This window comes from Caenorhabditis remanei, chromosome X (genome assembly GCF_010183535.1).
Source record: "Caenorhabditis remanei strain PX506 chromosome X, whole genome shotgun sequence".
In the NCBI taxonomy this organism is placed as follows: domain Eukaryota; kingdom Metazoa; phylum Nematoda; class Chromadorea; order Rhabditida; family Rhabditidae; genus Caenorhabditis; species Caenorhabditis remanei.
In genome coordinates, this window is record NC_071333.1 from 9,430,421 (window position 1) to 9,455,596 (window position 25,176).

Here is a 25,176-nt window from a genome sequence, read left to right on the forward strand (position 1 = left end):
TGGTACAATCATGAAAAAATGGCCCCTGGGGTTTCTTTGTACCCTGAATCGAATGGTCATCACAGATTTTTTGTATCTGTTCTGGTTCTGTCTGGAACCCCAAAATCTAGGGGGGTCCTATCATTATTGGACGCACTGTATTTATGAAGAAATCAGTTTTGTTTTTCCTACTGATAATTATTTTTCAGAAAGAGAGAGGGAGCGCGAAGCCGTCGTTGCCAACAAACATTCTCCTCTCTCTCAGCTCGTCTCTATGCGACACGCCCCGATTTCCTCTTCCACTACACACCTTTTCTTTTCCCATTCTTGCTACTTCGCTATCAATGCTTCCCCTTTTCGGAGTCTTCTTGATTATTCTTACTACTGTTCCAACTACTCCTATCTTTATTATAAACGGACGGTGCTCGAGAGGCAGTGTGGTTAGCTGGTTGCATATTGAATTGACAACGGCTACCTTCACTGCCACCCCGAACATGTAGTCCATCTTTGAACACTGGTGAGTGAATTTCTGTCGAGAGTATCTTTTAGATCAAAAACCTTGAGCGTCGGAAAAGAAAAGAAAAGAGAACCTGTAGTAGGTTCAGGTAGAGAAAGAGAATGGCAAAAGAAAAAAAGGAATGCAACTTGTTTGTCGTTCTTTTTCATTCTCGACGGATCGAACCTTTTCGTTGGAGCATCGTTTTGAACGGAGGGAAATGAACAATTAAATGTTTGCTCTGGTACTTTATTTCTCAGATTGTTAGTTGGTTTTTTTCCAGGAGAAAAGGAGTATTGATCACATTTCATTCAATTGAGTCATTTGTGCCAGAAAGTGAAATTTGTCATAATTTTTCGTATTATCACGGGCTCAAAGTTGTTTATGTGTTGGAAGGAAAAGAGACAACACAGGTGAGAAAATATTGAGAAGACTGACTGGAAAGTTTTCGAATGTGTAAACAAGAATCTGAAAGAGCATAATTATGAATACGGCTTATGTGAGATTGTTGTTGGGAGGAAACCTGAGAAGTATAATGTCACATAAGTCTTCATGGAGAGTATTGTCGGATAGAAGAGATCAGATGAATGCGACAAACAAGGTAAAATTTCAGAGTTGTAATCAGGGTGGCGAAAACGAAGGAGCTGCTAAGAAATCTGAGGAATTGCAACGACGGTTTCTGTATTTTTGCCTCTTAAAGAACTGAAAAAATCTGAAGGAAACAACGGTTTGAAGTTGAATCCAAAAATTATACATATCTGCCATAAATACCTCAAAATTTAGTTTCCAAAATGTGTCTACAGGCCTGATATATGAGATACATCGAGTGGTGGTTTTCAGACTTTCAACCTATTTTTCAATTATAGAAGTTTCGATACGGACGTTTCTTTGAAAGACAAGCAGTATCTTATTTTGATTCTCAAAAACGACTTCTTTATCCTTTTTACTGTAGGAGGCATTCAAAGTGTTAGAAGTTCGATAGCTTTATCAAGACTTCCCCCCACATAAAATCTCCGATTCTGTCATTTCCGTTGAACTACTGATTCAATGTTGTCAACAACATTTTTCAAACCTGCCATTTTAGTCAAAAAGAACGATTCAATTGCCAGGAGAACCGAGGTCACCATCAAGTCAAAACGACGGCGCCATCGTTATAAAACGATTTTTGGGAATGTTGTACTTTTTCAATAACAACCATTTGGCCTCATTTATTTTCGAGTACTGCAGACAAAAATCTGTACCGCGAAGTAGAAAAATGGGGTCTTCGATAAAAGATTCCGCTCTAAAAACGATTACTACAGCCACACCTTTTTCTGTCCCCAATGTGTAATGATTTGATTTGATTGGTGATCAGAAATCATAAAACAACAGTATAAGAATTCCCAGTAAATGTCTGAATCATTCATAGCAGTGGATGAAAAAGAAAATCGACAAGAAGAAGTGAGATCCTCTAGAAAAAGAGTAAGGGGGTAAAGGTGAAAGAATGCTGGATGGCAAAAATGACACAATCTTTACCGAATCACAATTATACACACAAAAGAAATATACATTGGAACAAGTTCATAAAAGGATTTCATCAGATGACGTCGACGAGCGATCATCGTCGTTTTCAGTCTCATATATTTGACCTGGAAAAATAGAACAATTGCTAATGATGTATTATAAAATTCAAATATACCCGGATTTCCATTCAGTTGTAAATCTATTAATGGAATTGTTGTCGTTAGCGTTGTTGCCGTGGAGTATGTCATGTTCTCGTCTAGAAAAAAATTAAGAATTACTGGCTGAGTGAGAATTGAATCAGGTGGATATCTTACCTGCCAGCGGTTTGTTATTCCCATTGAGCAATTGAGCATTCATATCGTCCGTTTCTGAACTAGTTGTCAATGCTTCCAAACGTTCTCGACACTCGTGAATTTTTCGTTCTTTCTGAACAAATAAAATTTTGGTTTCGTGTTCCCCTGGGTACTGGCGATACCTCTTCAATTTGTTTCTGCAGTGTCTCATTCTCTTTTTTCAGCATGTCGTATCTTTTCTGATCTATTTTTGACATAATCGCAGGACCAACGTTTCCGTTCTGCTGTACTTCATCTGCACTTGGTGGAACTTTTATAATATGACGGATCTTAGGGCCGTATATTAGTCCCACCGAAATGTAGGTACATATTAGCACTGAAAAATATCTGATTCTCCATGAAATCAGATTGACTAACTAACCAGTTAGAGATATGAATGCAAAGTTAGCGTCAACTTTTCCATGAATCAGAAGTGTCACAACTGGTGCTGTTACTAATGTCATAACGGCCACATTGTAAATTGCTAGTCCAACAAATCTTGAGTCATTGATAAAACGCAGCTTCAGATTCCTTGTTTCATAAGACAAAAAAGTTCCAAAGACCAAAAGAAGACATTTGAAACCCATTATGATGCCTGTACAAGAATTTCTGTTGACAAACATTCTTTATCGATAAGACTACCTATCCAAACTTCTTGTTGATTACTCTGACATTGTTGCAAGACTGGCATTATCATTTCATCTTCTTCACTATCAGCGGGCGTCTACAAATATTTTAGGTTTGATGCCAACTTTGTATGTTCTTCGACTCACAAAAAGAGGAAATTTCTGCTCTGTCAGATGTAATGGGTCAATGAGAATCCATACAAAGCATACGAATACGTCAACAGCTGTTAGAGCTGCGACTATTACGTAGAACTTCGTTGGGGAAATTGGCTGAAATGTTTTATGTTGATTGAAGAATGAGGTAATTGGGTATCTAGCTATGAATGAATCAGCATGAATAGCATTCGTTGCTCATTATCCCATGCGTTGAAAAGAAAACGGAAAACTCGAAAGTTTTAGAAGTGAGTGAAAGAAAAACAGGCGGTGAGTTAAAGAGAAAGAGATGGAAGGTAACAATTAGTAGCACAGGCATACATCATGCGAAGAAAAGATTCTTTAAAAAATGAAAAGTGGAAAGAGTGAGAAAGATAAAGCTTCTGAATGTAGAATAGTTGTGACAATTGACGCGAAAGTGGTAGCAACTTTCGAAATTTCCAATGTATTAATCAAAAAAACACTAAAATAATTCAAACTTTGATTGAAAAATATGTTTTCTGTTCATTACGATAGGTACAAATCTATCTAGGCGCAGCATAGTTGGTGTTAGTAGAAATCACAAACCGGGGTGAATCGAGTTGAAACTGTTAGTTGGTGCTGTGAGTGGAAAAAAGTGTGTGGTAGTAACTGTGAAAAAGAAAAAAATATGAGTACTACATTCAAAACATGTAGAAGTAGTGGTTCACAGCCAAAAAAGAATCGGGCAAGAGAATCTCTTGTCAGCACCTGATTAAGAACCGTGTTCCGTTTCTCGAGCAGTGCGCCGTACGCTTGTCCCGACGATTTGCGCATTAGAGCTTGTCGACCGACCATCGTGGATATCAAGGTTCGAATACCTTCCCACGGTGTGTTTTCTTCCTGTTACGTTTTTTATAAAGTATTGAGAAATTGATATTGTATGTTTGTAAAATCATAATTGATAATTAAAGAATAGATGAGGAGTACTATGTTATTAATCATGAGAAAAGAGAAGTGTTGTATACGATACAAGATTTCTGAGCCGACATGCAGCCATGTTTTCAGCCGTAACATTCTACAGCTAGGCAACATATGGGCATTGACTGGGTTATTGTACATGACATCTCTATAATCAACTGAAATCTGAGTTCAATTGGATAATTATCCCTTGCAAAACCACCCATATCTCCAGTACACAAACAATAAAGGGTTGGTTATCTTGCAATTAGGTTAAGAGAGAAAAAAAACAAGAAGGGGTTGAAAAATCATAGAGATGCAATATATTGGGCACTTTTCTTCACAGGACAGTGATAGAAATAAAATCTATAAAAAAAGCTTGTTTTCTCCGATTCAAACGCTAGATAAGTTGATTTGTTTGAATGGAATCGTTTCATTCTCATTCTTAACTTACCTTCTCGGAGAAGTTACTCAATAATGGTTTTAACTGGAATTATGATGAGAGTACGAGATGAAGTAAATTAATATAATGATGAAGTGGGAATTTTCAAGGGATAGACATATTTTATATCACTTACCTCGTCTTTCTGTCTACTAGCCAACTGTTGATTCTCAGTTGCACCCATCCGATGGACAATCCAAACTTTTGCAAACATAGACCCATAAGCAAATGTAAACCCAAATAGAAGAATAGATACACGAGCCTGCAACATTCGAATTCCACAATTGGTTTTAGCACGGTAACTCACATGACAAAGGAATGGAAATAGAGATTCTGGAACTGAGATGTCATCAGACGGTAGTCCGATGAGGAAAAGAGAAAAAAGACAAAGAGAGCACCCGACAAGGAGAATGTTATTGCATTCTGGTTGAGATTGGAAAATTACTCTGAAAGTTTTATTTAATTTTTTTTCAAGTAGGAGTGACTTACAATCGTTCGTGATGTTTTTGAGTGAATACGTATATAAGGATACAAGCCAATATTCCGAGAACCGAGAACAGTATTGTTGGATAATAGAACTGAAAATTACATATTCTATATAAGTCTCATCTCTTCTATCAGTACCTCGTTGGAAACTGTCATTGCGTGTTTCTTGATTACTGTTGAATCTGGCGGTGGACCTCTTCCATTCATCCACTGCTCTTTGTTATACCACTCCAAGTCTCCAGTTGTTGTGTCATAGTATCCCATTATTTTGTATTTCCCTCCTTGCATCTGCTCAATTTGTGTTCTTGCAATACGATCTCCGGAATCAGAAAACATAACTTTTCCAGAAACTCCACGGAATGAAGTGTTTTTTACACATTGAAACAAAGTGTCAGCTATCACTTTGTTATCATATGAAAAGTTTTCCAATCGAATATGCGGTGGTAAGTTGTTTCGAGTGCAATTAAATGCCAACGCGAGTGCCCTGATGAACTTTCATTAATTTTTAAGTTGGACTTGAATTAACTTACCAAACAGCATCGTAGGCAAGTGGAGCTTCTGGGAAACCTCCCACATTTGCGGTGTCTTTTTGAAAATGTTGAGTGAGACGTTCTTGGAATTGCATACCAGTCATGTCAGAAATCGCTGGTACTTTGTCTCTTGATAACATAACACTTTCAGTTGTGAAATGGTATTCCGCAGCAGCTGCCATCTGGAATCTTATCATAGTAACATTGAAATAATGAACAAATAGGAAACCTGTTCTGCAGTACAGTTCAGATGCTCTTCTGGTGGTGGGTAATACCATGTGTCCGCATACCAACCAATGAAAAACCAAACATACCGACGCCCATACAATCCGTTATGGTATGCCTGTAACATTTTATATTGTACGAATAACTGAAATTCAAGATTTACCTGACACAAAACTTTTCTTGCTTCTGTAACGTAAAACAATCCAACTATTATTCTAGCATCTTGGCGTTGTAGAGTTTTCATGGCGTCGGTTGGGTCACCATAGAAACTTTGACGATCCACTCTAATTCCTTTTTTCCTTGCAAGAGCCTAAAGTACAGATTAAAAAAGGTCTAATTAAATTGATGTTTACCTCTAGGTCTTTGGCGGTAGTGACGAAAACTTCTTCTACTGACATCAGAATTGTAAACCTTTTCCATTTGAATTTCTCCATAATATGAATTCTTAAATTTGAACTGTAATCAAGACTTCTAACTGACAAGTACCTGGTAGGGTTCTGCATGTTGGCTGATGGATGTGTTCGGAATAATGTGGGAAACCGATTTCTGTTAGACAATGCAGGAGAGCTACCGCCATATGATAACTGAAAAACATACATATAATTGAGAGTCTACAGTAACCATTGTAACAGACCACAACAAGTTTCCATACGGGAGCAGCTTCCGCAATTACAGTAGTAACCGGACTACATCCTGTGAGTAGCATTAGTTTTGTTGGAGGTTATATAGGAAGTCATATAATTGTTGCATAGCGAGACCTGGTTGGCACTGAAAAATCAAACTGTCATTTGTTTAAGCACTTATTAAAAATTTACTTGAGAGTTATGGTTCGTCATATTGAGAACATATCCGGGTAGTATATCTAATCTATTGTTAACATCCTCCAATGCCATTTGTACCGCCGGAAGGCATGCTTCTCCGCCTGCCCAACCTCCGGAACCAGATTCCATCGGGAACGTTCCACCGATGTGAAGGGTGACCGGCTCGGCGGAAGCCCACGCAATACTGCCCCATAGTAATAACCAAGATGATCTAACGAACATCTATTTCATATCTGAAACTGAAGAAATATTGTTAAACGAAACTTTTAAAAAGCGGTGTTCTAAAAGGGACTTATATTTGGAAGAAAGGATAGGAGTATGCATAAAATAAGAAAAACACGTTATGTCTCGAGGATCTTCTTGTACGCGGTTGGAGCAGATAAAATGAGCAAACGTTGTTATTGAGAAGACTGGGCAAAACGCATGTATAACATCGCCTACGCCAGTGCGACACAATTCTGGTTCCCTGGGGACTGTGCCTAAGATGGCAAAACCTTGATTCGGCAACCAGTCGCGCTGCCCCCACATTCTAAAAGTTACATCAAATGCGCATGTGTGTAAGGAAAAGAAGAAGAAGAAGATTTATTGCGACATTGGTGACCGGTCGAGCTCAAGGGATTGTTGGAAATATCAAAAAGATTTTTGATGGCGATATCGAGATTTCAGGATTTGTTTGATAAATCGGTTGGGATGACAAATTGCTAGCTTCCAGACACTACTCCCTGTAAGGAGATATGAAAGGATGGTTGCATTTATGCAGATAGTATAAGACAAGATAAACTATTAATTTATGTTACTATAAATCGATACTATGAGGATTTGATTACTCAAATAAAATCAAGAAATTAGAAATGAGTTTGATTGTGATTCTAGAGGCTAACTCATTGCTTACTATTTTGGTTTCCGTCTTTGGTCACCCAAATCTCAACTTTACCGATCGTCAATTGAAATGAAGTTGTCTTCCTTCAGAAAACGAGAAACAACTACGCTCTACTTAAACCTCACAGTTTACACTTTGGTCTTGAGAGGTCCCAAAGAGGTAGTTCATTGAAATTAAACAAAAAGTGACGAAGAAAAGAAGCGGATTGCAACACTGCCTCGGGGGAAGCGGATGGGTGTGTGAAAAAATGATTTCGAGAGGGAAGGAAGTTCTGAAGACGCTCAGGGAGGGAGAGCTGGAGGAGTTGAAGCCAGAAAACCCATTTGTGAGAGCAATTCTTTCTAGCTGCTCCACACTTCTTCAATTGCTGCGACTTCTTTCAAGGGGAGGGAGTGAAGTTCAATAGTGCATCACGCAAAAACTGGAATTTTTCTAGTGCAAAGCAGAGGACGGATTGAAAAAAAGTTCGCAATCAAAATTGAACTGGTAATGAAATTTTACTCCGGGGGCTTGAGTTTCTCTCAAAGATTGCTCACTGCACAGTTTCTTCTTTCAAATTGAATTTTGAGGATTTCTATCCGTCATCACTGAATTGGAAAAAAGTATTTGTAAATGAAATGACTCTTGCTCTTCTTTTTCTCTCACTATACTCAAAATAACTCGCCCAAGTCTTGTGATTAAATTAAAAAAGAAAGTCTTGCATAGTTGTAAGAAGTGAAGAGAAAAATGCGGCAATTGTTTATGTGAAGGGGAGCGGAAGTCAAGAAGACGTCTCTTTTCACTGAGAGCTTCACAGAGAGAAGCATAAACTTTGAGGCGCCCAAATATCTGGTCGCCAATTAATTCCATGTGACCGAATATGTATGAGAAGGTCTTTTGGTGGACTGGGTTTGGACTATAAATTATTCAAAATGGGTGAAAGTTTTCAAAGTTTTTCATCTCCGGCTACTTCTTTTTTTTGAGGTTTCTTCCCATTTTTTCTTCTCTCAGGAGTGTCATTTCTACCTTGTGGACCAAGGTTTATGGTGACTAGTCTCAAAATGAAATCATTCAAAAACACTGCATTTCCCGGAAAGCTAAATGTGAGCTAGACCGCGCTGTTTCGAGATTTTTTGAAAAATGAGATGCTGTCAGGACAATGATGTAGTTATGATGAATTAGATGGAAAAATTGCGAACAAGAGCCAAGAAATGGAAAAGAAGTGTACTCGCCGGCGGGTCTTTCTCAAATTTTCAAATCAAGCCATTGTTTATTAATGACAACCGGAACTGCTCTATTTTCTTCAAACGTTTGATGAGAAGGCGTTCTTGTTTTTTCGTTTTTCTTTTCTTTTTTCTTTTTTTTTCAGTGTCCTACATGGTGATGAGATGCGCAAAAAATGGAAATCGGGGTGGGCGATCGAATAGAGTGCTGCCGAAAGTCGACTCTACGATGCATAAATAAAATGATTTAGTTTCTGGAAGTAGAAAAGGAAAAACATTGGGACAACGACAACAAGAGATTGATTGAGAATGAGATCTCTCGACTTGATTAAATTTCAAAAGTAATTCTCTACAAATTGTGAAAAGGTCTAGACTCGCCTTACATGTATTCAAAAAAGTACGGAAGATATTCGTTATAAAGGACAACTTTTTCACGTGTTTATTAATATACTTTGGAGTTCTTTCTTTTCTATACAGGTGAAAAATTCAAAGGGAAAATTAGAAAAAAATTAAAAGGTGAAAACGTTTTGAAAATTATCTCATGAAAAAAGAAAAAACAGCTGAAGATAGAACATGTGTAACAAAAAATTCAAAAAGTTGGGTCGATAAACAAGTCGTCGAAAATATATTCTGATCGGATAAAATTTCAATTCCAATAAGAGAAGATAGAAAGTCGGTATAAAAATGGAGTGGTCCGGAGAATATGATCAGTGGTTTGTATGAACCCCAGACACATAGCGTGCTCAAGAAAGAAAAAGATGTGCCGCCTAATCGAGTGAAGATGGGTGGGCGCAACAAAAGTAACCTTACAAGCTGAAAACCCCTAGTCCCGAGAATCTTCGTTTACGTAGAGGCAATAGAACCCCTACTTTCTTTAGTCGAAGTTGAAAAAAGGAGGAAAACGGGCGGAGCACAAAAATTGGAGCAGTTTTGTGCATCTCTTGCATAAAAATTGAAGAAGTGATGGGAAAGAAAAAAGGGGGTGAATGAAGGAGTGTGTGAGTGTAACTATGAAGAAAAAAGAAGAATGGCCCCGCAAAGAAAAACTGCGCGAATTGGAAGAGCATTGCCCTCGGGGCGCGCGCCTAGTTCACATCGTTTCGACGCGATTCACATACGCGCGAATGAAGTGGGAAAACACCATCTACTCCGCCGGTTTTTTCTTATTTTATCCTGTTGTCAAAAAAGGAAAAAAATTGACAGGAATCAAGTTTTTTTTGGATTCGCAAGTCAGAATTGACAATAGAGCATTCGAATAAATGTAAATTGAATATTAGAAAAATTAATTAATTCAAAACATACTACTTAATATTGTCACAGTTTTTGTTCATTCCAACGTCTCAACTTCCCTATAATTTGTCAGACTACATCAGCACCATAAAACCCGAAGCAATATTTCAAACTCAGGCATTTCTTGGCACGTCAATAAAACAATTCAAACTCAATCGAAAACGATGTGATAGAAAATTCAGAGCAGCTGACGTATTGACATCATCGGCTGTTTCCTGGGTATTATTATTTTTTGGATGATCGCTTACTTCATTCCAAGCCCTTATCAAACTTCAGAATCAGTTTTTGTTTTTCTTCCGTGGTTTTGTTATCAGATGGTTCGATTGAGTAGAGATCGAAGTTCGGATGGGAAAAGTTATTCTAGAGAAGAATGAATGAATTGTTGCAACTTGTTTATGTCTATTTCCTCTATACTCTAAGTTATGATGTCCAATAGCTTTTTGCGTTTTTGCTTATGCTACATTAGCTTTCAAAAGTCATCTAACACAATGTCACATGCAAAACAAGTGGAATTGTGGACCAAACTAGATGAAAACAAAGCAGAATTAGGTTACATCACTAAATCCATTTGGCAGCTCTTCTCCTCACTTTTTTGTATACGTGGAAGATGGAACGTCTGACTGAATGTGGATGTAGAGGGATATGGAGAAAATGAAAAATAGGAGAGGATGATAGATAGGAAATGAAGTTGAAAAACTAGGAACAAAAAAGAAGAAAAGGCTGGAAAGATCTAAAAACAAAAGTGGATTGAAAGAGAAAAAAGATTAGAGAGTTGTCTTGTCAAAAGGGCTGATGTAAAATGGTTGGTGGTGTGTATAAACGTGTGTTGTTGGTTAAACATGTCAAAATAAAAGGGAGTCATCGCGGAGTCGGAAATGAGTGAGAGTTCAGAGTCTGTTGGATGTGTAGTGGAGGGAAAGGAGGCATCCTCTGATGATAATACCCTGGCGAGAAAGAAGGAAATGAGAGCCAGAGTAACAGCAAAAATAATGGAACACGAGAAAGATAGTGGTGAATGAAGAGACTTGGGTAAGATCCGTAGTCGAGGCAGGTGAGTGGATGGTTCGAAGAGAGAAGAAATCGGGATTTGTAAAAATCAGTCTACCTCCCCTTTTTTCTTTTTCACCACCGCCTCACGTTGATGTGTTTTGATTATTAGATTGATGTGAGCCACACCCCGCAGCTAAACAAAAGATCAGATGTGTTTCAAACTCGGCGGGGTTGTGTCTTCAAATTTTTGAATGACACATTTCAAAGTACACTTCGAGGGATATTTTTTCTCTGCAGGTCAGATTTCCAGCAGAACCTATGTTTTCATACATTCGTCAAAAAAACACAATACACTGCCGTCAGATTAACAAAAATTGTGTTGAAAATTTATCAAAAACCATTTTATTTGAAAAAAAAAACTTTTGTCATCTTTGGATAGAATATAATTGCACACGTTTCATTGGAACATGAGGATATTTCAGAAAAGAGATTTAAGGAAAATCATTGAGTGAGCAGAACCTTCCTAACTTCATTATCCGAATCCGTCCATTCAACAACTGCAAGTCCCTCCTTCTCCGGATCAGTAGTTTTTGGAACTGGGGGAGCACGTAGTCCAACAATTCCAGTCACAAATGTTGATCGATTTGTGTTTTCCTCAGTTGTTGCGGCCGAGTCCGTAGTACCAGACCCTTCTCCAATTTCATTCAAATCGCCAACACTTGTGCTTTGATCTACGGTCGGTTGAGTGACATTCATAATATTTGATGTTACTTCATTAGTGACTTCTTGGAACGCAAGCAGTGTTACTGGTTTCACTTCTTTTACAGGAGCTTTAGTGGAAGATGGTTTTGATGAAAGAGTAGTCGTGGTTGGAATAGTTGTGGTGACTTCTGTAGAAGTAGTCGTACTTGCTTCTGTACTCGTATCCGTAACTGTTGATGTCTCTGCAGTTATAGTGCTAGTTTCAGTAGCCACAATGATTTCCGTGGTCGTAGAAAACAATTCCGTTGTTTCATCTATAGTAGGTGTCGTGAACGCTTCTTCTGATGTCGTTGTGACTTCTTCGGTGGTTGCAACTTCTGTACTAGTTTCTGTGGATGATGCAAAAAACTCCGATGAGGCAATCTCATCTTTTTCGAGGACAGATGTTTCTGATGTCGAGCTCCCAATAGTATCTGTGGTTTCTGGAACAGTTGTAGTTTCCTCACGATCTCCTTCCTCTTCTTCTGAATTCACAGTTGTTTCTTCCACAGATGATCTTTCTGGTAGAAGTGCTCCGTTTCCAAGAGTTTCATGTACTGCTTCCTCAGCACTCTTCAATGATTCTTCTTCGGAACTTGTGAGAGATGGGACAACTGGAAGTGTAGCTACTCCGAGACGTTCCAAGAAAGTTGGGTGGTTTCCATCCTCAGTTGGTTTTATTGGTTCTGCAGTCACAAACAGTGTCGATCGTTCGAGAATTACTGGGGATAAGGTTGGTTTTGGCTGCATTGTTGCAAGATATTTCGGTCTGGTGTAGCCTCCAACATTTGCTTGGTTATAAGTTGGTGGTGCTGTTGCATATCCATTATTGTTATCTGAGATCCATGATGGTCGGTTATATTGAGATTGATAGGAGTTTTGATTTGAAGTTTGCCAGTTTTGTTGGCGTTGATACCCGTAGAAGTATGGGGAGTAGTAGTTTTGGTTATTCTGCAAAAAGAAACTAATCATCAAAAACCGTTTCATCTATCTATTAACCTGATACTGAGATTGAGATGACCACTGTTGAGGTTGTGTTTCGTAATACTGCGCGGCGCCGTAGTAAGGTTGTCCTCCCCACCCATATTGCCGTCGAAATCTGAAAATTTGTCAAATTACACTTGATAGGAACTGAATTCAACAAAATCTTCGGTTTTTGATAAGAAAACTAGTTTATTTTTGATTTTATAACTTTTAGTCATTACAGATAGTCTGAAGTTCACAAATGCAATACATGTCATAGTTGTCACTATCAGTTGAAAGATCGGATTACTGTAATTACCTGGTTGGGATAGCTGAAGATTCTGAAACTGCAAAAAGTACAGAGAGGAGTACAAGAAACTTAGACATTTCTTCTTTTGTGAACTATTCTGTACCTACAAGGGTAGTGTCTGAATAAAATTGGAAAGACGTCGAAGGCAAAGCAATTTCGGAGAGAAAATACGAAAATACAACGCTTGTGTCAAGGTTATGTTACAGATTAAGTGTCGCCAAGTCATCCGCTTACCATCTCGGATTTATATCATTCATCCTCTTGTCCTCTATTCCGGTGTGATTCATTCGACTCTTCTGAGGAGAGTTTGGGGAACTGACCATTGGTGTTGAACTCTAAGAAAATTCGGAAATGAGATGAGAGAAAGAAGAAATGACCAACGATTGCCCACGCATTGAGAAGATGAGAAAAACAAAGATAGTGATACGATATGACAAAGATGATAAAGAGTGTTCGACGACTACGAGTGATTCCGCCTTTCAACCGATTTGATATAAAACGATGGGGATAGTTTTCAAAATTCAACATTCGCTTTCTCAAAAATGTCTTCTCTTCTCAAATCAGTTACCTTCATTCTTCTTATTTCCCTCACCAGTGCTGGAATTTTGACCAGGTAATTTTAAAACGTTTTCAATATGTCTTAATCGTTCCCACTTTTAGGTCAAAACGCGGATCATACGGTCCACCAAGCAATTACTCTCCTCCAGAAAGCCAATACGGTCCAGGTTACGGGCAGAATGGTGGTGGCGGATACGGTAGACCAAGTGGATACGGAAACGGTGGTGGTGGATACGGTAGACCTCAACAATATGGAAACGGTGGTTATCAGCAAGGAGGAAACTATCCACAGGGAGGATTTCAACAAGGCGGGTTCCAAGGTCAAAATGGTGGATTCCAAGGACAGAATGGAGGATTCCAAGGTGACCAATCTGGATTCCAAGGAGGACAAACCGGATTCCAAGCATCTCCACCAGTTCCACAACCTGGACCATCCGTCCCAGTTCCTGGACAAGGTACATCGAACGTCGGACCAGACTACTCTACCGTTGGACAAACTGCTCCAGTTGCTGCCCCAGGAGCCGGAGACTCAGGACTTTTTGGAGGAGGATCTGCCAGCACTGGATTTGATGATCCAGCCTTGGCTGCTGATGCGAAACTAACCCATACCACTAACGATAAAGTAACGGAAACGTCTGCAACCGGAACTGCCACAAGGAAGTGAACGATAGCTTTTTCTCATAACACTATTTGAATCTCATTGTATATATTCTCCCAATAAATTTTGAATTCAGTATTGGTTGTTATTTGTGTCATTTCATTCAAATTTCTGACTTATATCAAAGAATTTGCCAAAAGTATAAAAAATCAGTGATCTCGCCTGGTGAATTGCGAAATCGAAGTTTCTCAAATACCCATCGACACAAAATGTTCAAAACCTCAAAGAGCATATTTCACAACACTATTTTTATTTGCATCATCATTGTAAATTCTAGCAAAAATTGCAACGGGAAGAAGTAATACTACTTGTACAAAGTATGGCGAATTAAACTATAGAGAACAGGGAAGGAAGTAGCGGAGAAAAATGTTACGGAGAGGCATTAAGAGGAGAATGACAGAGATTTAATATAAATCTACTTGTTTGAAAATCGTTTAATTACAATACAATAGATTATGACAAGCGAGCGTTTAGAACATATGGGTGTCAGCACTCTCCTCCTCAACGGACTCCAAGACGGCTGAGCTTTCGACGTTGCAACGATGACGAGCGAGGACACGAAGAAGTGGGCGAAGTCCGAGCCACCTGAAAATAAAATGGTTCGTATGTTTAAATTATAAATCGAAAAACTGCATAAACAAAATTAACAACTTACCATTGATCGTTTGGAAGACGATGCTCAAAGTCAGTGTCCTTCTTGAGATCTTGAACTGGAGTGAACACAACCTTTCTACCCTTCAGACCAAGAAGAGTCGCCGTATGTGGAGTCTTTGCGACCACTTTGTTGTCAGCGGTGAGATTCTCCTTGAGTTGAATAAGCAAGAACTCCAAAGCACGAGCTGCCAATTTGGTTCCCATATTTCTGTCGAATGGAGTTGGAGATCCTCCTTGTTGAACGTGTCCCAGAACATTGACACGGGTGGTGAACTGCTTCTTTCCTTCCGAATTGAACAGGCTCTGTACAAAGTCAGTGGTCAGGTTCTTGTCAGCCCATTCGTTTCTGACAACCAAATAACGTTTGGCTCCAACTTCCATCTTTGAGAGAATGACATCAACGTCATCAGAGAGATCTTGAACAGTGAATGGTTCCTCGAAGATGTAGGCGTTATCAGCTCCGGAACTCAAGGCTGATACAGTAGCAAGATATCCACAGTATCCACCCATTGTCTCCACAATAAACACTCGTCTTTTGGTTCCAGTAGCCGACTGTTTGATTTTGTCAATCATCTGGCAAATCTCATTGATGGCAGTATCGGATCCAAGAGAAACCATTGTTCCTGGAAATAATCATTGTCAAAAAATGAATTAAACAAAAAGTTTGTATACCTGGAACATTGTTGGAGATTGTGCATGGAATGACACACATTGGGATACAGAACTCTGGATATTTCTCACGCATTTCGGCTAAAAGAATTGTGCTGTGGTAGGCTTCGAAACCTCCGACAAGCAACAAAGCTTGGATATTATGCTTCTTGAGCTGCTCGGCAATCTGTGGCATTGTTTCAGGAGTTGGAAGACTCTTCTGGGTACCAAGGAATGATCCTCCGTACATTGCCCAGTTAGTCACGTCAGACCACTTGAACTTTTTGAACAGTCCGTTGGCAAGACCCTCAAAACTGTCTTCAATTCCGTAAACTGTGCACTGATGGTAAAGAGCCATTCTGACGTATGAACGAACAGCGGCATTCATTCCTCCGGCTGGTGCTCCAACATTGATCACAGCCACGTTGAACTTGTGTCCCTCCGAGAGATTGTCCTTCTCAACGGTTCTCATTTTGGTGAGCAACTTGTAAGTTTCGAGATTTCTCTGGAAACTACGACCACGGAGCATGACGGCGGTAGTCCAATCCTTGTCGGCCATAGCTTTTTGAACCATTTGAGTTCTCTCAACACATTTGAGCAATGGCACACGGACCATGACGTTTCCGTCAATAGAAATGACACATGGCTCTGAGTCCTAAAATAAATATACATATGTATTATAATGATTCACCACAATATACTTACCTCAGTCATTTCCATAAGAGCGAAGACGGCTTCAGCACCCATTCTGCAACCGAGAAGACGATCGAAAGCAGATGGAGCACCTCCACGTTGGACATGTCCAAGAATAGTGACACGTGTGTCGTACTTCAACTTGTTTTTGACGGCAGTCTTGACATCTTCAGCAGTGATTGGTTTTCCATCACGATCAATAGCTCCCTCGGCGACAATGATGATGTTAAGACGTTGTCCCTCTGATCTCATTTGAGACAACTTGTCACATAGAACGTCACGCCAGTTTTCTGGTGCTGGCCATTCAGGGATGAAACAGAAATCTGCTTCGGAAGCCAACGCAGCAACTAGTGCGAGATATCCACAGTGACGACCCATGACCTGAAAGTGATTTGTGTTATTCATGAATTTATATAAATAAAAGTTACCTCAATGACGAAAGCTCTCTGGTGAGATTGAGCGGTGGCGACTACGGCGTCGATGGAGCTGATGATTCTCTGAAGGGCTGAGTCAGTTCCGATTGTCATGTCAGTTCCGCAAAAATCGTTGTCAATGGATCCGACAAGTCCAACGATTTGGATGTATGGAATCTTCTTGGCCATAGCAGCGGTGACACGGTCAGTTCTGACAAGTTCTTGCACAAGATCAGTCCACTCGAGACGGAAAGTGTTGGCTCCGGTGAGGGAACCATCTCCTCCAATACAGACAAGACGTCCGATTCCGCGATTGATCAAGTTGGTTGCAGCCTGGAATACAAGAGATTGTTAGATTTCTCTAAAATCGTCAGGTCTTCGGGAACATACCTTGAGACGTCCTTCACGAGTTCTGAATTCAGATGATCTGGCCGATCCAATGATAGTTCCTCCCTGTTGGATGATGTCGGAGACAGTGTTCCACGTGGCCTCTTTGATGAAATCACCACCTTCAATCATTCCTTCGTATCCCTCGTAGATCAAGTAGACTTTGCATCCACAGTAGATAGCCATACGAGTGATACTGCGGACGGCACTGTTCATACCTGGAAAGTTTGTGTGGGTTTTCTTATAGTTTCTATATTCTGTATTTAGGATACCTTGGGAATCTCCTCCAGAAGTGTAAATGGCAAGAGTTCTTCCCTTGAAGATGTCCGAAGCGATCTCGTTTCCTTCTCTTCCGGCGGTTGGCACAATCGAGTCGAAACGACGGAGAGCACGTTGACGGATGAAGTCGAGCTCTTCCGGAGAAATCATTGACGTGTCCTCGGCCATTTTTAATTATGCAGTTATCTGAAATTAGAAAATTTTGAGAATTCAAGTAAGATAACAATGGACATCAAAGAATTCAATTCAAGAAAAATGCAAATGAAATTAGATTGCCACGCTGTTTACCAATAAAAAAAGAGAGAGAGAGAGAAAATGCAGACTACGATAAAAAAAACAAATGACCCGTACGATCGATCAATGGACCATTTGCCTCTCCAACGCGGCGAATACGGTGTAGTGTGGTCCAGAAGACACTACGCGAGAGAGAACAAAACGCAGACATATGAAGATGTCCATAGAAACAAACAACTGCGCGCGGTCTCTTTCTTACACAGGAGGTCAAATTATGATACTCTCATCAATGGACCAAATACATGTTGTGTTGAATTTTTACACAAAAAACCGAGTAGAGATGATAGAGAGTGATTGGAAAAGAGAGGTCAGAGAGAAAGTGTAAATAATGAGACGAGCGAACGCATGTGGAAAAAGAAGCGTGTCTCGGTTTTTCGTCTATGGTTTAGGTTTTGAAATATTTTGAATTTGGCCTTGCCATTTTGGTATGATGCAATTCACACGACATAGATGGCTGGGTCTCTAGAGAAAAAGAGGGAAGACATGAACTATTGGTCTGAGGACCCGAAGACAAGAGGAATCCAAACAAAAACATGAATTACATTTTCCTATCAAATCGACTGCATCTAATGCATTTTTCTTCTATTTTTTTTCGTTTCAGCCACTGCGAAATAAAAAGAAAAAAAAGAAGAAGTCGAAACAAAGTGCGAGAGAATATGCGTAACGCAGAGAGGGATCGAGAGAGACGACAACGAAAAAAAAACTAAAGCGCGGCCCTTCTGCTGTGCCCCTTTTTCTCAACTGCTCAATGTTTTCGACGTGCCAAAACGCATTTCGGATAGAGGAGGAAAACGTGAGAGCTCTGAGAAGCACAAAGATTTGGCCCATGACAGAGTTTCTTATCCGTCGTGTAATTTGTGTGGTGATTCAATCAAGAAAACACTTATCAATTTCTAAAAACGTGATGAAAAAATAAAAGGGAAGGATAGAAATGGCAGAAGAAAAACAGAAGGAAGGAAAAGGTTTTCTACGGAAGTTGGATAGAACAACGACTGTTGTTAATGCGGGTAAACAGTCAGTTGAATAGCAAACAACTGCCTCGGTTCTTTTGGATTCAAAACCAGCAGTGCGAAACGGTATGTGTGTGTTTGTTGATCAATAATTTTTTCAATCGTTTCAAATAATTGGAGAGAGAAAAACAAACGGAGTTCCTTTGAAGTTTTCGACACAGTGGAAAATTCACGTAATATTTGAAAAGTGTTATATCGGAAAGATATTGGCAGCTTAATTATCAATGTGGGGTTTTTTTAAATATCCAATTTCTATTTGTGAAGTTTCTAAAATTGTGAAATCTGTGTCTCATAACCAAAAACAAGTTATAAAACATCACGTAGTCGCTTCAAGTCGGCAAGAAGTTCTTCTCTCATCCGTCTTCTCATTTTCAATAGAGTAAGAGACGAGGGAGAGGCAAGAAACTGAGCTGTCCAGTGTTTTTGTTTGTTTTTTTTCATGAAAGAAACATCTCTTGGAATATTTTTTCAGAAACTACTTGGCATGAGGTTAAACATATTATATACAAACTAATGAAAAAGCTTGAGTATAACTTCATTGACAACTTTTCAACAATTAAGGGAAACAAATTGAAATAAAATTGGAAAAAAAAACAAAAAGTCGATACAAGAAGGAAAAAGCAAAGTGCGAGTAGGGAGAAAGTGTGGTTTACTCAAAATGATCAAATCGTAATCAACACAACACTTCTGACCTTGATTAATTGAAACAAGCAACAAATGTGTGTCTGATTTTTGACACTGATATAATCTATTTTCAATGTTTGTGATGAATAAAAACCAGAAGTATTGTTAAGAATGACATCATGATAAATTGATTACTAAAATGGATCAGTTTCTATGAAGATATCGAGAATAATCAGCTGTTTGCGCGTAGTCTTTCAAAGATTTCAGAGGGATACGCCTTCTGAAACTGACTTCTGTGTATGTGTATGTTGCAAGCATTGCTCCGATCCATGTCATGTATTGGGTGGCCTTCTTCCATTTTCTTCCAAAAGTACTGATAGCTCCTGCATACACAAGTGCTGCGATAATCTGACGCTTTAGTCGAAGCCTGAAAAATAGATTTTGAATGGATGACATTTATATGAATCTGCTAACCTGCAGAGATGTGCTCTTGATCTTTCTAAATTTTCCAAATTTTCCTTGAGAAGATACTTCTTGATTCCCATAACATAGTCAAACAGATACGAATCCCAGTCTACTTGACGAACATCGAAATTATATTCCTTCTGATCCTCCGGTGTCATTCTCTCATAAAGTGCCGGCATCCCGTTAGCATTAAAGCTCCATCCTCGAGTAGTGAAAAAGTGCAATGTCTCGATCATTTTCCACACCTTTCCATACAGCTTAACATTGCTGATAAGAAGAACATTCTGTTTAGGTCTTGTTCTCAATCGTTTATGACTTACTTTTTCCTTTTCCCGACAAAACGAGCGGAAATGTCTGAGATTGCAGCAGGAATATGGTGCTTAATGTAATAGCTCAAGAGAAAGAGAGTACGAGATTTGTGGAAGTATGTTGATGGCACAGAAAAGCATTGCTCCATTGGGTACTGAAAATATTATATGATCTAAGTTAGAGCCACAGTTAGAAATAACAACCTTCTTGTAAAACTGCTCCAAGAAAACAACAATATATCCCCAGTACAATGGATTGATCTCGCCCGATGAGCAGTGGATGACCGGAATTTCAGTTGGGCTGAAAATAAGATTTTGGTTACGGAAGACATATCCAGTCGCTTTACTTAATAGATACTCTGTGAGATGCTGCAGCAATAATCATGTTAGCAACAACATCAACTGGAATAATGTCTGCTTTCGATTCACTGCTTCCACACATGTTAGTCAAAACTCCTCTTCCGACAGCTGTGAAGATTCCCGTGGGACCATTAATGTTATCAGTCCATCCTGGCAGTGGTCCTTGCCACATTGCTCCAACGATTGATGGTCTGATAATGATAACAGGAATGTCTTTGGCTTCTGACTCGATTGTTGACTGAAACTCGTTGAAATAGATAAAGTAACTCTCATATCTTCCATACCTCTGCGAGAGCCTTAGTCAAAGTGTAGGTGTTTGGACGAAGACCAAGAACTTTTGGAGTAATCTAGACATTTTTTAAGATAAGATAACAGACTATCAGTTTTTTCAAACCTTCGTGAGTGTCTCATCGTCCATCCACGAGATAGCATCGACCAGTTTCTGTGGTGGAATTGGGGACTTGTAAATCTGTAATTAAAATTTGTTTTCTGAACTGCCTACGTCTGCACTAACTCTTTCAACAGTTTCAAATCGGTCGCAATTGGCGTATGCAGTTGAAACATGCACTAATACCTCAAAAATAAATGTCAATCATGAAACTTCTTCAAACTAAATTTACTTTGAGATCCTTGATTTGGTGGCAAAGATCAATAATTCTTTTGGTTCCGATGACATTCATGGTTACAGCTGCTCGGAGATGCTCGTCAAATTTGACAGTGGCAGCACTATGGATAACCACATTGACCTGAAAACTTTTTTAAAACATCAATCAAACGAAAATAACGCTTACATTATCTCTGATGAGTTTCATATCTTCTGGGTCCATTCCAAGGTTTTCGACCATCATATCTCCGCCAACTGCAACAAGTTTGTTGAATGCATCTGGTTTAATTTGACGGATTCGATTGAAAAGAGGATCCTGATATTTAAAAAGTAATATTTTTATCATTTGCGATTTAAAAACTCACATGGAGAAGTCCAGCCAATCTCTCATTTGGATTCTTTCCCTTTCTTGTTCGAATCATCAAATAGATATTTTCGATCTCATCAATGGTCCATAACAGTTTCTCCACAATTACTTTTCCCAAAAATCCGGTTCCTCCGGTGAGCAACACGGAGCTACCCGCATATACGTCTTTCACTTGGAAAGCCATTCGTTGTTACCTAAAAAATTGCAACATTTTTCAAACAAATTGAGACATGGGGTATGATAGGAAAAACTGTGAGTGGGGGATGATTGTGGCGGAGCAAGACGAGTTGAGAGAGGAGGTTTCACTTGATTATCAGTTTATCGATATCAACCAAGAAATGGTGAATAAGAGCCTAATACAGGAAAAGAATGATAGGCAGTTGTGCAGGTGTATCTACAAGTCAGTAGAAACATTGATATCGGTGTCATTCTGTGGTATTCACAAAGACTTATTTCTATGATATATGACCTGATATCACCCCACACTGAAATACAGATCAGTAACGATTTTCTACTGAAACTTTTAATGTGAAACTTAGTCATCAAGTAGTATACATTGAAAGTGTATGCATTTGTCCATTTGTATTTTTGTTGATTATCAGTGACATAAGAAAATAGATGGTGGAACGTTCTTATCAATTTGGGTATAACTGATGAGGGCATATAGAATCAGTGCACAACCAAATCATCAGTGGAGAAGTGATTTTTTTCAGGAAATCATAAAACGTGCACTTTTTATCTAACTAATTATCAGTGCTTCTACATGCGTGATATCAAAGAATAATTTCTGAATATGGTTACATCACTATGTTCGAAAGTTATAATACTTCAAGAAACAATATAAAACAAATGAAACGAGACTTTGACCTTAGAAAACTTCAAAGTGCTGAAACAACACTAAACCAAAAAATCTAGTATATTATGGTCTTGCTCTTGAAATAAAAGAGAAGAAAAAGAAAAAGGAGGTATGATGCACTTGCGACCTACGTACATATACCAATGGGGACAATGTCCACGCACTGATAAATGCCATGCTGTAACTATCAATGAATGATCACGCCATTCTTTTGTCGGTTATTAAGCACACAGAAAACATAAAAAGGCGTTATTTTTCACGCCATGAAAAAAGAAAAAAGAGGTCTAACACACTTGGAGAAAAGTGATAATAGAAACGAATCTGAAAGTGTTTTTTGCAGTTTCTTTTTAGGCAAATGGATGAATAAAAGTTACAAAATCAAGAATTTGAGCGGGTAGCGTTTCGGAAACAAGGCTATTTGATTGACTACTTCTGGACATGTACAACAAGCACTTCATTAAAAACGTCATTTTCAAAAGTTCGAGATTTTCGTAGTATGGTATTCATTGACATCTTGTTGAGTGAAGGTTGTTGGAAATTAGATAGAACACAGATCAGGAAGCATTTCATATGGATGTAAATCTGTATGATGTCTTATATTCTGTTAAGGGAACCAGAGCCCGTGTTTTCAGAAATATTGGTTCCTGTATGTGATTATAACCAGAATTCAACGACATGATTAGCCATTTTTTTTATAGTTTTTCAAAGGTTTTTCTCCAAAAACAACTATCAGTTCCATCGACCAACATAACTTCACGCTTTCCTTTTTGTCTGCTTGTAGTGGCCCATTTGAGTGTACAAAAGAAAAAAGTCAGTCATAAGTGGAAGTGGAACAAACATTGTCATTCACCCGATTTCGTTTTTTGTTTGCAGTTAGCTTCTTTGGATCATCACGTTCGTCTCTTTTTCAATCTGAGAAAACTCACTTTTTGTACTTTTCGTCACTTGAACCTTCAGATTCCTAAACCAAAATTTCACACCTCACCTTCCCTTTCCGAGTAAAGGATAGGCATGTGCATTTGTTCCCAAAACACAATACGACTGTTTTAATTATATGTTTTTAAAGACATCTGTCAAGTCCAACAGCTTCATTTATTGTGCACCTTTATTGCCAGGTGTGAATTGTTTTTGGGGCAGCTCTCCCTGTCTCCCGCATAACCCCATATTTAACTCCATATTTAGTTTTCCCATTCAATGCATTTAGAACAAAACATGGAATAGAACGTGGAATAATAAAATAACGAAAAGATTCTTCAAAAGAGTCGGGACTAATTACGCAACGACACTTGACCGTCTCTTGGTGGTCGGAAGCGGATTAAGATACACCGAGCGGCCCCCGCCGGGATTCTTTTTTGATGAGCCCGCTTGCTGAGATGTTGTGTGGTGAGAGGTGCCCAAGGTGGTATAACCAGAAGAGTAGCCGAATAAACATCTCGCTTTCGGTGATGTTTCTTCAAACATGTTATGCATATATATTAACTCTAACATAATGTATTCACACACCTGGCTACATTCGCGGTGGTTAGGTAGGTTAAAAAGGTTAGTGTAAATAGGCTTGTATGTATTAGCTCAAATAGGTTTTTTTTCCACAAATTACATTTCAGGTATCGTTTGCTGTTTTCTGAAAAAAAAAATCACATCGAAATTTATACAGTTTGCCCTTTTCTTGGTACAGTAACTATTTTTTATTATATTTGCAACTTCCACCAATTTTCAAATGTTAATTTTCACGTTCTCATACTTTTTTGTTTTCTACCCCCAAGTTCTACTGTTCTCTATAAATCAATTTGTCACGTCTAGCCCTCCCGTGAGTTATCAGATAAAATCTGATCTTAATCGCCTCCGTCCCCATATTCTTCCAATTTGTCGCAATGTAACTGCTCGTAAATTTTGATGGTCTCGCGATCAGGCAGCCGAGAGGTGTGATGACATAGTTACAAAATGATGGAGGTGACAGAGAAGAGAACATAAAATTAAATGACGAAGGGGGTCCGTCTGAATTGATGGCCGCCATTGTTTCCCGTTATCTTCTCGCCCACTTTTTCGACGATTTTCGCGCAGTTCGGTGATGTTGGTGACCAGGTTGTGGCTTTGCGTGCGCGCACGCGAGTCGATCGTAAAATGAATTGTAATTCAGAAAATTACGGTAGGATTAGAATCGAAACCTCAACCACGCTATCATCGTCTGTCATGAACCTGTGAGGCGCCCTCTTTCCCTTACAAACCTAATGAGTGGACTACTGTAGGTTTATGGTTTCGCGCACACTAGTGATCGTTCCTTATTCGGAGTGTGTTTTCTCAATCATTTCTCTATTGGGCACTATTCTTTCTCCCCAAGGTGCCCATAAAACTAGTACTTTTCTATCTTTTGTTCGACTCATTCTCATTTTCATTTCAAGTAACATACATGATTGAAACTTTTGCAAAACACAGAAACAATTACATATATGCGTACTCTGAGCACTGACACGGAGCGGTCGGGAGCTCTTTTCCCACCAGTAAACACGTGCAATTGACAACATGACGAGCTGAAGAATGCGGTCAATTATTTTGTCAATTTGAAGTTTCATGTAACTTGTCAAGTGGCCAAACGGCCGCACTTTACTTCTCAACAATTGGCAATGTTTTCATGTTTTGCATGAATACTTATGAACTAGTATTACGCGTACAAAAGCAACATTGGAATATTTTTATCTTCTATACCACCCAGCAGTCCGTATACATTGCCCATCTGTACATCCGCATATGGAATGAGGTAATCGTCAAAAAATGATGAGTTAATTAAAGAGGATATATGAACGTTAATGTCTAGTTCTAGGTTCTCAAGATGGTACGATGAGATTACCCACGTGTGACATATGGCGGAATATACAAGGGATTGGTATGAGTCAATCGAGATATGTCTTCTACTTGGGTACAATTAAATACATATCCTTTTTTTAATATTATAGAACGATTGAAAATCGTCTCTTAAATATGTATTACTGCTTATCGTTTTTTCTCTCATCATTCTCACCATAATTACCCTTCTCCTCTTGAATAAGAAGAATAATCCTGAGCATTTAAAGGCTTAAGTGAAAGCTCATTGGCCATGCCTGGTTTGTATTTTAC

General features: G+C 38.9%; 5 protein-coding genes across 5 annotated transcripts; 1 reads left to right on the plus strand and 4 right to left on the minus strand.

The window, feature by feature from the left end:
• Window positions 1–2,035: 2,035 nt before the first annotated feature.
• GCK72_023841 (uncharacterized protein) lies at window positions 2,036–6,733 on the minus strand (the record flags this gene model as incomplete). Its single annotated transcript, XM_053735585.1, has 20 exons — window positions 2,036–2,103; window positions 2,154–2,234; window positions 2,293–2,404; window positions 2,454–2,647; window positions 2,693–2,905; window positions 2,953–3,034; window positions 3,084–3,206; window positions 3,819–3,950; window positions 4,586–4,711; window positions 4,757–4,895; window positions 4,939–5,027; window positions 5,074–5,419; window positions 5,466–5,647; window positions 5,695–5,808; window positions 5,854–6,000; window positions 6,044–6,134; window positions 6,177–6,274; window positions 6,325–6,383; window positions 6,449–6,458; window positions 6,506–6,733. The coding sequence occupies 20 exons, from the start codon at window positions 6,731–6,733 to the stop codon at window positions 2,036–2,038; spliced, it is 2,634 nt and encodes an 877-aa protein (XP_053579151.1).
• Window positions 6,734–11,374: 4,641 nt separating this feature from the next.
• Window positions 11,375–12,964, minus strand: GCK72_023842 (uncharacterized protein; the record flags this gene model as incomplete). Its single annotated transcript, XM_003109414.2, has 3 exons — window positions 11,375–12,565; window positions 12,614–12,713; window positions 12,897–12,964. The coding sequence occupies 3 exons, from the start codon at window positions 12,962–12,964 to the stop codon at window positions 11,375–11,377; spliced, it is 1,359 nt and encodes a 452-aa protein (XP_003109462.2).
• A 465-nt stretch (window positions 12,965–13,429) lies between these two features.
• On the plus strand, window positions 13,430–14,109 carry GCK72_023843 (uncharacterized protein; the record flags this gene model as incomplete). The annotated part of the gene is made up of 2 exons (XM_003109673.2): window positions 13,430–13,500; window positions 13,548–14,109. 2 exons carry the CDS (start codon window positions 13,430–13,432, stop codon window positions 14,107–14,109), a joined length of 633 nt encoding a protein of 210 aa, XP_003109721.2.
• A 464-nt stretch (window positions 14,110–14,573) lies between these two features.
• On the minus strand, window positions 14,574–17,345 carry GCK72_023844 (uncharacterized protein; the record flags this gene model as incomplete). Its single annotated transcript, XM_053735586.1, has 7 exons — window positions 14,574–14,688; window positions 14,759–15,380; window positions 15,430–16,060; window positions 16,111–16,479; window positions 16,527–16,844; window positions 16,902–17,116; window positions 17,171–17,345. 7 exons carry the CDS (start codon window positions 17,343–17,345, stop codon window positions 14,574–14,576), a joined length of 2,445 nt encoding a protein of 814 aa, XP_053579152.1.
• Window positions 17,346–19,309: 1,964 nt separating this feature from the next.
• Window positions 19,310–21,393, minus strand: GCK72_023845 (uncharacterized protein; the record flags this gene model as incomplete). The annotated part of the gene is made up of 11 exons (XM_003109739.2): window positions 19,310–19,532; window positions 19,580–19,837; window positions 19,891–20,033; window positions 20,083–20,179; window positions 20,226–20,476; window positions 20,523–20,585; window positions 20,633–20,707; window positions 20,753–20,812; window positions 20,859–20,984; window positions 21,030–21,158; window positions 21,208–21,393. The coding sequence occupies 11 exons, from the start codon at window positions 21,391–21,393 to the stop codon at window positions 19,310–19,312; spliced, it is 1,611 nt and encodes a 536-aa protein (XP_003109787.1).
• Between the last annotated feature and the right edge of the window lie 3,783 nt (window positions 21,394–25,176).